Source organism: Octodon degus, unplaced genomic scaffold (assembly GCF_000260255.1).
Source record: "Octodon degus isolate 3935 unplaced genomic scaffold, OctDeg1.0 scaffold00239, whole genome shotgun sequence".
NCBI classification, from domain to species: Eukaryota; Metazoa; Chordata; class Mammalia; order Rodentia; family Octodontidae; genus Octodon; species Octodon degus.
Genome location: NW_004524815.1, coordinates 2,691,911 through 2,704,679, shown reverse-complemented (window position 1 = coordinate 2,704,679; position 12,769 = coordinate 2,691,911). Strand labels below are relative to the sequence as shown.

General features: G+C 43.9%; 1 protein-coding gene and 1 pseudogene across 1 annotated transcript in view; both read left to right on the top strand.

The window, feature by feature from the left end:
- Positions 1 to 12,769, top strand: part of Lpxn (leupaxin) — a 40,597-nt gene that overhangs the window by 613 nt on the left and 27,215 nt on the right. Inside the window, exon 2 of the mRNA XM_004645782.2 lies at positions 5,827 to 5,984. Coding sequence (XP_004645839.1) covers positions 5,827 to 5,984 — 158 coding nt within the window. The remainder of the gene's footprint in view (positions 1 to 5,826; positions 5,985 to 12,769) is intronic.
- LOC105740937 lies at positions 8,039 to 9,560 on the top strand (annotated as a pseudogene).

The window sequence follows — 12,769 nt, the reverse complement described above, 5'->3', positions numbered from 1 at the left end:
GAATCCTGAAGGGGCAGATTACTAGGGTCTGAAAATATAATGCTCCCTCCCGTTTCAGGGCAGTTCTGAAGCCAGTAGTGGGGCTACTGGCTACAGTATCCCCAACTTTGGAGGAAAGTTTTGTCATTCTTGGAACTCACTCCACAGATGGTGCTAATGTTGTTGCCGGCAGCCTAATCTGAGGGACTTTTACCCAGTTTTCTAACTGTTAATTCCACAATGTCCGGGGTATGTGTGTATTCGTAAATAAGTCAAGAATGTAAGCAACAACAATAACAAAAAGTTATCTGCATTCTGTCTTCTTGCTTTGAGTGCTGGAGAAAGAGAAAAAGGAAGGCAAATAGAAGGAAAGAGCTGCTCTTAATCATAAGAAAGAGTTGGTCTTAATAAATACTGCCCGACTTTGGAAGTTACTTTTATATTAGGCTAAATGCTATTTTGGACTTAGGGTAGGATCTGAATTCTTATCCCTAATGAGAATTGGAGGAATTTGCATCTGAGTTTCACCAGAGTCATCTTTTTTATTTTAGGGATACCAAATTTCATGCAGATAATTAAAAGAAAACTGATACTTATTCAGTGACATAGTTTAAGACTAGATAGTTTTTACATGTGATAATGGTTTTACTATTTGCAGCAATCCTCTAAGTAGATATTGTCCACATTTTTAAAAACATGAAACAGTAACGAAAACAGGCAAAAATCACATGTCCAGTGTTATTCTCAGAACGTGTTGGCACCAAACACAATCACACTACAAAGTGTTCTCCTTTATTAGAAGTATGTTCAGGTGTTCTGGCTAATGCAATAGCACAGCTTTTAAAAATTGAGCACTTTCACATTTTTCTGGGCAGGGTGCATGTCACAGAAATCTTGCCGAGCAATGCAGAAAGCACCAAGTGCCCTGCAAGCTAACATTTGTTGGCTACGACTCAGTGCGTGCTAACGTCTGCACTTTCTTTCCTCAGATCCTTAGCTCAGTGACTATTGTCAACTCTGGGGAGGATTTCTCTTCCTTCCTACAAAGACATGGTATGGAGGAAAGGTTGGCTTGGGCGAGCAAACTTTTCCTCTCTGTGGTATTGCCTGGGGGGTTAATAGATTGCATATGCCCAGAAGGTTTTAACTCAATGTGCTCCGCTTGAAAATGAGAGATAGGTCCCTACAGAATATGAAGAAAAAAAATTTTAAAAATATTGTAGAAAATAGGAATAAACAGTTACATATGTTTACACAGAAATTTAGAAATCTAACCATATACAGCATGGTAGCAGGAGAGTCCTGTGACATATTTTTTTCTTGTCTCTTGTTTTCATTTATTACCCTTTTATTTTTTCTAAAAAAACATTTACTTGAGACAGTATGGCAGTAATGGGTATGTCATGACAAACAGTATGTATTTAGAAGATCAGAATGACAGGTATTCCAAGCATGACCCTACCATTACACATTTCTTTCTTCAGTGCAGTTGCTTAGTTCACAGGCATCAGCACATATAGCTAGTCAGGGTGAGAATCCTACCAATTAACTGCTAGTTTCAATAACATGCTGAGGATTCTCAGGATCATTGCCTTATGCATCTTGTGCATATAAATGTAGGGCATTGCCCCTGTCATGTTTCTTAGCTCGTCTCTTTGCCCTGTCTTTGTTGTCTAATCCTTAAGTTCTTGCTTTCCTTTTAGTTGTGTTATACATTTCTGTTTTTATTTCTTCTTTTGAGTTCTTATACTAGAGAGACTATGTGATATTTACACATGTGGATCTGGTTTATTTCAATACTTGATGGAAAATACCTGTTCCATGTTATGCCTAAAATGTTTGATATTCAGACAGATAGTGAGGTTAAGCTCAACAACCTATGTTGAAGGGTAATAATAAACTTCTCTTCTGGAGGGTTAACAACCTCAATTTGCAGCCCAAAATTAGAGAAAAAGGAGGGCTGCAAGGACAGCCAACATTTTGGCCCTAGCCTTTCAAAGTCAGTGAAGACTCAGAACATAGGAGAACCTGTGCTGTAACAGCTTGTAACTCAGCTGTGTCCCAGATTTTCTGATCAAGGAGATTTTGGGGCCACAGATGAAAGTGATCGATGATGTAGAATGCGCCTAAGGAGAGTCACCTGGAGAGAAAACATTTTCTCAGGCTTTCACAGAGAGCAAGTGGGTCAAGCAAAGGCCGTGACTGATCCACATGGCTGACACTGACAAAGGATCTACAAAGTGTCCCACAGGGTTTCAGGGTAAATCCTGAGGGGATTTGACTGACCTTATCAGATACAAATTTACATTTCTTGTTATATAGGTCTTGCTTTATCTTGGTCTTAACCATCCAGCAGAAAAGTATAAAAACGAAGTATAAAAAGTAAAGCCATATTAATATGCTGATCTGTAAAAGGCTCAAGTCAACAACTTCTGACATTGCCAGTCTTACAGAAAACCCACTACTATTATGGACTACTGGACTATATTGGGATATTTCACTGACTTCATGCACCTACAATATTTAAATGATAATGGAATACCCATCTGATAAAACTAAACAAAAAAGGGGGATACAAATGAACGACCCCTTGTCTCTGTATATTCAAAGTAGTTAGGATAGATATACAGCTGCGTTTTCTTAATTCAATGAATAGAGAGATTTGTTGGAATAGTGCTTTTGGGCAGGATATCATGTCTGCATCTTGTACAACGAATAACCACCAAGACAACAATATGCAATGTATTAATTATTGAAACTCTGCTAGTAATAGATTTTGAAACTGTCTCATTGCTATTTGCTTGTCAATGAAATTAATAATAAAAAAAAGAAAAGAAAATGAGAGCTAGGAAAGACCAGGCGCAGCTCCAGCTCTGAATGAAATCCTCACAACCCATCAGAGGAGAGCCTCAAGGGAGTGCACACTACGCTTCTTTCTTGTGAAAGGAGATTTGATTTTTGCAGATAAAAAATTAGGGAAGACAGTATTTTCAGTGGAGTCCAACCGGAACCCCAATAATCTCATCTGTCACATTGGAATTAGTCATTTTCAAATTATAGAATCTGGCAGAAGACATAAGCTCAGGGTGCTGATGATGTGCATTAATCGAAACAGGAAGAGAAAGGCTGGTGAGCGCGTGGCCTCAGAAATGAGAGTTACATAACTTCGGTTAGCTGGTGCTTCCAAGGGTGGCTTCATACCGACTGTGGCATGATCTCCCCGCCACGAGTTTCATTTAAATTGCTTTTTATTAGTCTGGGAAGATCTGTTACTTCTTGTTGGAAAGAAACCTAGAGAAACAGAAAGAGAATTTAAAGGGATACAGAATAAAAATTTAGAAATCTGAATTTTAGACGGTGTGCTTAATGACATTCTGAGACAAAAGTTTTACTTTCTTAGTTTTTTTTCTTCCTAAAAGAACTTTATACAGTTTTAAAGCATAAAATATCAAAAAATAGTTCAATGAAATCTGATACACTCCTCGTCACTTTTGACCAATCATCACCTCTTGACGTTTTATATACCTATTCCTTCCATCCTTGTACTGTTGCAAAACAACTTCATATATTACATTGTTTCATCTGTAAATACCTTATTATTAATCTGTAACATAAATGTATATTTATACAAATGACACTACCAGCATCACACCTGCAACAAACTTAGAAATTCCTCAGTATGGTGAAGTGCTATTTGCATAGGTAAAAACTGAAAAAATTGCAGTATTTTCAAATATCATTTTCACATCTAAAGTAAATGAACTGTACTTAATATTATTGACTAGTCAATGTTCAATATTCTTGGTTGTTTTATTTTTTAAAGTTGAATGATCTAAATAAGCCTCATACATTGAAATTAGTTATTAGTCTTTGAAGTGTTTTAATCTATAGGCACTCTATCTCTTTTACTCATTATAATTTATTCATTCAAGGGTAATTGAAGGGTGGCCATATAGCTCAGCGGATTAAAGCTCCTGCAAGCAGTCGCAGGGGCTGGGGGTTTGATCCCCAGGCCTGCAGTGCTTGCCCCGTCCCTGGGGTGCTGTGAGAGGACAATTGAGACTGGGTGAGGTGGCGTGCATCTGTAATCCCAGCTCTTGGGAGGCTGTAAACAGGCAGATCACTATGAGTTTGACCTAGTAGTGAGATCCTGAATACGCTGTAGATCCTTCCCTAAAATGCAAAAAAAAAAAAAGTATAATTGGATCTGAACACTTCAGTTCAGACTGCTTGAATATAAAATGGTGTATGAAAGTCAACATTTTTGTAGTATGGATGAGTGAGGAAGTTCTACAAAAGATATGACTTATAGGGTTAGGGAGATAGCTTGGTGGTCTAAGCGTTGCCTGGCAAGCACAAGGACCTGAGTTTGATCCGAGGTACCACATGCCACGCCAGCCCCAGAACCCCAGGTGCATCATGAACAGGGTGTTGTGGGATACCTCTGTAATCCCAGTACTAGGGAGGCTGAGATAGGAGGATCACTATGAGTCACAACTGTGTAGCGCGACCCTGTGTCAAAAAAATAAAAGTACAAAAGTAAAAAGATTCGACTTGTAAATATGATTAGATTTCCTGACTTTTAAGAAATAGGCATCCTCCCAAAATGGGAAATACATGATGTTCATTTTCTTTGTCTGAGATCTTCAGAGTGAGATGGGTCCTTAGATACAATATAGCCTGGTGTTCTATAAACTTTTTTTTTTTTTTTTTTTTTGATGAACCGGGGATTGAACTCAGGTCCTTGCTCTTGCCAGGGAAGCGCTTATTCTACTGAGCCACCTCTCTGGCCCTCTATAAACTTTTAAGATCTGTAACCTGTGGTTAAAAAGGCCAGTAGAGAGCCCTTGACTCATAGTTAAAACATTGTTCTAAATCAGAGTTGCCATGCACCAGGTGACCCGGAGAATCTGTGTGAGAATGGGACTGTCACTTCTAATTTGCAGTTGTTTAGGGGCTGGGGTCAAATAGCCCAGATTTACATCTTAGGTCCACACTTAGGAGCCTATGCTTGTTATTTTTTTTGTTTCTCAATCTACAAAATCAGAACAATAGTATAATTTGTCTCAAAATGTTAGAATAATTCAATGAAATGTATAAACTCCTGAGCATTGTGGCTGGTATTATTAACTTCTAGTATTAATTTTGTTACAACAAAAAGGTGCACTTACGGTCGTAAAGTTCTGGTAAAGTTTATAGACCTCTTTCAGTAAAGTTTATAGACTACAAAAAAAAAAAACAAACAAACAAAAAACCCCTGCAAGACAAGTATCAACTCTTGGAGTGCAGCATCTTATTCTGTCTTGCAATATCTCTGTTCCCTAACTTTTCCCTCTCTAAAAAGAATACTTACACATTGTTGAGGGAATTTTGTGTACTTGGGATAATTCTTGAGATTAAAGACAAAAATTCTAGGCTTAAGAACATGTTATTTCTCTGGTATATTTTGAAAAAGATGACAATAAAATGGCTTATATTTTTGATAGGAACTATAGGATTTACTTTCTTTTTTAATTGGAGAACTTTAATTGGAGATCTTTGAGTGAGCTGCTGGAAGTGAGTGGGGAAAACTCATGCCTGTAACATAGAAGTTAAATTGTAGAGTGAAAATGTGACATGGAATATAACCACAGCAAAAAGGGTTTAAAAACCACAAAGACATTAGACACCTCCTAGTAGAACTGACCGTGTTCTTGATGGAGAAGGGGGTGGGGAAGAGAGGAAGGGATTAAAAAATAGCCTTAATCCAAGAGAAGGAGTTGACTGAGGCACAGTGGGCATGATCCAGGGGAAAATCACTGTGGGAAATCATTACGTATTATGACTCTCTTTCTTCTTCCGGTACAGATGCGCTGTTGGAGGAACTGGAGCGCTCCACCCTCCAGGACAGTGATGACTGTTTTGACCCAGCTTCTCCTCCCCTGAATCAGCTTTCCAAAATGCAGAGCAACCTTGGCAAGACTGCCGATGGCCCGCGCCTGGAGAGTGACGCAAGTCCCTCAATGGTAACTTTTCATTTATTGTGGTACATTCAATCGAGGTGCTTGGGCTATCTTTGAAAAGCAAGTTGTATTGCACATTGTATTTTCCTATCTCTGATAGGAAAAGAGAACCATAGATCCAAGAGAAAGGAAATAGAGTCTTTCAATGTTCATTTAGAGATCGTTCTTTATTTATTTGTATTTTAGTAAGGGTCTACAGGAACTCACTATGTAGATCGGACTTGTAGTGATCCTCCTGTTTTCAGCCTCCTAAGCACTGGAATTACAGGTGTGTGCCACCACGCCCAATCTCAATCACTGTCTCATCGTGCCCTCTGGGCACACCAACCCGGGGTTGAACCCCAGTGGTGGCATTTGCCTAAGTAGGTGTTTTAATCTGCTAAACTATTTGGCCGGCCCTGTTCTTTAAAAAGAAAAAAAAAGAGGTCAATTGAAGAAGTCATCACAGAAAAATAATTACTTATTATTTTTTTTCCTAGCACAGGTGTGGTAGCAGGTAGGGTACCGAGTGGACTACTTGGTCTATTCTGACGGGGGCATCTGGGGGTCAGAGGTACCATGCTGCAGTCTGACTAGACTGAGCAGGCTGAGAAGTCACCAGGGAGAGGCCAGTGGCAGTTCGGATGTGTCTTTGTGGGTGATTTCTCAGTATCACCTCTTTCTAGAGCTTATTTTTTGCTGAATAGTTGAGGAAATTCCTTGATTAGTATACTCAGAGAAGACAATGCTCTAAGGAATGGATTCAAAATAAAACCGAAGAGATGATGTAATTTTTTTAAAAGTTGAGTTAAAACTGCCAGTACGCCTGCAGACGAGCTGTCCTCTTCCCGTGGCCAAGGTGATGTGACCCTCCATTGTGCCAAGGCTGCTTGCCGGTAGGGGACAGATGGGCTGAGGAGGCACTCTCTTCACATGGTGCTTTGGATGAGATCCATATTCATCGCTGTTCACTCTGTGCAGCAGCCAGCAGTGTGGCCGTGGAATCGGAGCTCATGAGCTGCTGCGTCCTGCAGTCGCGTTTCCTGGGCGCTGCTCCAGGTTGGTGGGTCTACGAGCTGTCATCTTTGTTCTGTTCATTGCAGCCGCAGCCCCTAAGTGCTGTCCCTATTCCTCTGCAGTCTGTACCCAGCGGAGATCCACCATGGTTCCTTAAAGCCTAAGGCAGGCCGCACCGTTCTTCTACTGAAAGCCCCACCATGGCTTCTTATTTCATGACTTTTGTGAGTGATCGTATTTTCTGGTGGACACTGAAAGGGATTTTCTGGCATCCTAGGACTTCCTTTTACTCTAAACTTGCAATTAAAAAAAAAAAATTCATATTAGCATTTGCATCCACAAAAGCCAACATGGCTTAACTTGGTTCTTCCAGCATCTTTCACGGTCTTACCCGGTAGCATACAGGAAGAGCTCGTGGTGATCTGAGTTTTTCCTTGGCGACGGCTGGTTGGGAGAGGTGACTCACAGCGGCTCCTCTCTTTTCCTGATCGTGTTCAGGCAAAGCCTAAGCAGTGATACTCTCCCACAGATGATGCACGGAGCACGGGCGCCCGGAGCTTCCAGCCGACGCCTCTAGTCTTAGGGGGGACAGAAACGTGTGTGGGCTTTGCTGCCGCTCACCTCCTGGGTGCTGCACCCAGAGCCTCCCAAGACACATGAGGGGCCCGTGGCCCTTGCCTGAGCCAGTAAGAAATACGGGAAAATGTGACTCAACGTCATACAGATGAAGCTTAGGAAATAGCGGCTCCACAGTCTTGTCAGAGATTATAGTATGATCTGAACATTTCTGTTAAAGCAGTTTGTTATTATTTGTGTGTATAAAATTCTAAGTATCTGTTTTATTTCATGATACCTTAAACTTTATGATAAACTCTTTCAGTGGTTGACTAAAACCCAAACCAAAACTTCACGTTTTGCTTTCTCAGAAAATCTGATGATAAATGTGTAACTCGCACAAAATACTCATCAGCCTTTGCCATCCAGCGCACAAGCGAGCAGAGGCCGCCCTGCCTCTGAAAGCCGGAGCCCACAGATTCGGGGACTCCGAACAATTAGCATCAATGTCCCAAGTTACTGTTTCACTTTCGGAAAGAATCTGCTGGGTGGCTGCAGCCAAGCTCAGCGCAGGGCGCGGGGGTGGAGGAGCCGTTGCCGGCCTAGGGGCGCACCCAGAGGTGCCCTGTGGCCCCGGCGCTGCACCTGGCACTGGACGCGCGGCTCCACCCGAGGCCCGAGGCCGGGGAGCTCCCCTCCCTGCCTCCCCTGTGGTCCGCCAGCCGGCTGGCCGAGGGCACCCGGGAGCTGTCCGGGGCCTCAAGGAGAAGATGCGGCCGTCGCTGCCCCCGCCGGACGCCCTGCAAGCGGAGCTCAGTCTCCCAAAACCCATGAAAGCAGGAACGCTCAAGGCAAAGAAACCCAACAGGGCCAGTGATTCCAGCTCTGTGGATCTCTGGCCAACACCACGTGAACGAGTGAACACTGGAACAACTTTTCTGCAGTTTGAGAGCAGCCTACGCCAAAGCAGTAAGAAGCCCCAAATTAGAAAGTAGAAAGAAGAGAAGGTTGAGGAGAGAAGTAACAGCGAGAGGGGAGAGAACCAGGAAACCAAATTAAATAGTCCTGGTGAAAATGTGAGTGAGGACGAGGCCAACGCAGTCATCGCCGCGGAAGAGCTAGCAAGTCCAGCGAACAAGCCCCTCGGCTCGGCTGGCGGCAGGCCCGGGTCGGAAAGACCTGCATCCCGCAGCGCAAGACGTCGACCGAGGCCGGCAGGTCAGCACACGGTAACGGGCGAGACGGTGCACCACGTTGGAGGTGGAGAGACGAAGAGGAGATGATGAAGAGGAAGGGTCCAGCGCCAGAAGCGAGCGCCGTTCGGGCCGAGGTTCCCGCAGAGGCCCAGGAAGAGGCCGAGCAAACCCCCGACTGAGCTTTGAGGATGCACCCGGTCGCGGAGCTCGTGGGGAGAGGGCTCAGGAGCCGTTTCGAACGGAACTTCTGGCCGTGGGCCGCGTTCTGTGACCATGGGCCAGGCGTACAGGTGTGTCATGTGGAGGAAGCCCTGCCGAAAGAGCATATTCCATATTGGGTATTACTCTAGTGTAGACAATTTGGAACACGACTTCTTTCTTCCTAGAGAGATAGATGAATGAGGTTTCTGGCCTATTTCTCTGATTGCTGTTTTTCACCGTGTTTGGGCTCTTACCACAAACCTTAACCTCATCTTAAGGGACTGAAGCATAGCACACAAGTTGAAATTGTGGGTGACAAAATGAGAAAAAGGGTAGAACCGGAAAAATGGCCAGTCCTGGGCCCTCCTCTGCGAACTGTGCCACAGACAGACTTCTCCCAGCTGACTGGTTCTCCCGGTTCATACCGGGCTAAGCCTTTTGCTCTCACACAGTCAGGGTGATGACCGACTGGTGCCCTGGGTGTCATTTGATCGGAATATGCAGCGCAATAGGTGACATACCAGTGAAAATATTGGAGCAAATAGTGCGGTGGAAACGAAAGCCACCAGCCGTCCGCTGTGCCGCAGCGTCCACTCCCAGCCCCGTGTGGAGGAGGCCGGGCCGGCGCTAAGTGGAGAGGACCAGCTCGCCACCATGCCGTGTGACGGCCGGAGGACCGCTGTCCCCAGAGCTGCCATTTGGATGTGACTGCCCTGGGCTGCCTGGGCTGCTTTTCTTCATGGCTACTTTTCTTATGGTGAACATACTGCAAGATTCTTTTGTTTATAGGCATAAGTTCTTACATCCAGAGCAATAAGGCAGGGAGAGAGGATAAAACAAGCGCGTGCCGGGGCGGTAAGTGCTCGCGCCGGCTGCTCCCGCCGCCTCCCCCTCGCTGGGAGGCGTTGCTTTCCCGTCTATCAAGCGACTCTGCTCTGGTAAATCCGCTGCTCGTTTTTCGATTCCAGGTTTCCCTGATCCTGGAAATATGGTGAGCTGGCGGTGGCTGAACTGACTCCCTTAGCGGTCCAACAGAGAATGGCAGCTTTGTGTCCACATCCTCAGAGGTCTCAGAAGATTCATTTCTCAACTAGTTCAAGCGTTTTCTCATCTGATCCAGAGTTCAGTTGTTTATAGGCTCATTCTGCAGACTAAATACATAAATAAATAACTGGATGTTGCCAATGTCATAAATTTAGCTAAAAAGTTCAACAGTAAGGATGATTTTTGTGTGTGTGATGAGAACATGAATACATGAGTACATGAATGTAGGGGCGTGCGTAGTGTTCTGACCAACTTAAAATCCTATGGAGAGCCAGGCATCGAGGCCCACACCTGTAACCCCAGCACTTGGAGGCTGAGCAGGAGGATTGTTGCATGTTCAAGACCAGCCTGGGCTGCAAAGTGAGCTCAAGGCCAGTCTGAGCTGCATAGGGAGACTCTGTCTCAAAAAGACAAAACAAAAAAACAAAAAACAAAACAAAACACAAAAAACAACCAAACATACAAACAACAACAACCAAATACTATGGAGCAAAAATTGGAATTGATTGTGATGTTTACACAATCCATGATTGCATCTAAACAAGTTGCAGTAATCTACGATTGGAATGAAAACAGAAATGTCTGAATTTATAAGTACTATGTGAGTAATATAAGTATTATACGTATTATTGTAAGTACTATTATCCTCTGTGACATACACAGAGGATGGTAAGTACGTGATATGTAGACTTTCAGGGACAGACGCTGATACCTGACACAAGGCGCATCAGTCAGCATGACTGTGTCTACTTTCTCTTTGTGTAGCTGCCCTTCTTGGACTGTTGAAGGGCTTCAGTCTTTGTGAAACACCTCTTTGTAAAGCAGCCCAAATTAACATGGCAATTATGTGCAAAATCAGTTGGAAATCTTGAATCAAATTATTCAATGAATATGGCATGAAAATACAGCTTTTGAAACATCTAGCAAGCTACAATTATGTAAAATAAAGCTTTTGCAAGGGAAGCAGCTCAGATTTCTCCCTATGAAAGCCAAGAGGAACAGAACAAATCAAAAGATGAGAGCTCATTGGCTTTAATGACCTAAGTTGAAAACTGTGCTTTGGTTAAATCTTGACGGTTGAGTTTTGATCCCTGTTTTTAATTAGATTAATGTACACAGGCTCCAACAGAATGAAGTGAAATTGCAGAAGTCTGTGATTTTGCAGAATCTGTATTTGGTGAAATGAGAAACAACTCCAAATAGAGAGGGTTTCAAAGTTCTGACTTAGGGAACTATTATTGCACAAAGGAGCGGTGAACAGGAGCAGGCAGAGCCTGTGGAAATGTTTCCCTGACATATTTACACAATTTAATATTAGGAAGAGAATTTAGAAGCCTTTCAATGTAGCTGAATTTGCTTTGAACTCAGACTTATAAGGGTGGCAGTATTCTCTCAACTAAAAGTCTATGACCTTCAGAGAAGCATACACTAAATCTGTTATCAAATTCAGGTATAAAACCCACAGCCTTCAGCTTCACAGAAGAGCGCAGGGCTATGGAAATAAGAGCACCTTGTGGAAAAGCAGATGGAAATCTGGGCCCTGCGATGTCGGAGCGGAGTAACTAGTTAAGGTGCCGAGATAGCAAGAGTAATTAATGTACTTATGTCATTTTTATTTTATTTTTATGTATTTAGTACAGGGTCTCACTACACAGATCAGACTCGTAGTGATCCTCCTGTTTTCAGCCTCCTAAATGCTAGGATTAGAGGTGCGCCACCATGCCCAGTCTCAGTCGCCCTTTCAGCACACCCCAGGTGTGGGGCTGGCACGGCACAGCCTGGCAGGAATCAAACCCCGGATCCTGCGCCAGCCTAAGCAGGCGCTTTAATCCACTGAGCTATCTGGCCGGCCCTTCCTTCTGCTACTTTTAAACAGTATGAGTTTTAAAATTTGCTTCAATGACATAGCTATATGGAATTTAAAATATATTAGAAATTTTCATTTTAAGAAATAGAATTACACTGGTGCCTCAGTTCACAACACTCCAAAGTTCTGAGGCGGAAGGCCAGGGTCCTGTTTGTCACCCAGCATGGAATTCCCTAACAGAAGCAAAATTTGGCCAAAGCCTTCTCTTCATGAACCAAGATATTGCTGTATCTTTATGTCTTGCAATATAATAAAACCAAGTTTTTGGATAATAAATATTTCTTTCAAAAAGCGACCTGATTTACTTTTAGAATGCCCATTTATGCTTAAAAAAAAAAAAAATCCTCGTTTGGAAGGAAATCGCCTGCTCCCGCTGTCCGCGCGGCCAGGCTGGGGCTGACACGGCTCAGGCCACCGGGCCCCTGGCTGTCCACAGGACGCCTCGGCCCTTCCTTGCCCCGGCTGCCTTGCGGCTGGCACCGCCTCTGCCTCCTGGGCACCTGCTCTGGCACCCTCCACTGGCATGAACAGCGCCGTCCCATCCGCGGCCCACCTCCAGCGCTGCCTGGTTGCACAGTCGGTCTCCTGGCTTCGCACCCGCAGAGGTGAGCTCCAGGACACTCAGTTTTCAGGTGACTTCTGTCTGCTGCCTCCCCTTCCAGCATGCCGCAACTTCCGGTATTTGTCCAGTGAATCAAAGAAGTGCTGGTCAACCGCGTTATAAAGCCACACATTATTTCCTCCACAGGCAAGTGCCATCGTGTCGTGGCCTTCCCTGAGGGATCTTCCATTCCATGTTAGCAGTACCTAATCTCTTCTCCTGTGGGCAGCTGCCCACACCATCAGATATCTCCCCATGCATCCTCCTCCTGGCCTCCTCCCTCGTGCAGAAGACCCCTCCTCCTTCCTATGGCCGCTCCTTCCATGCA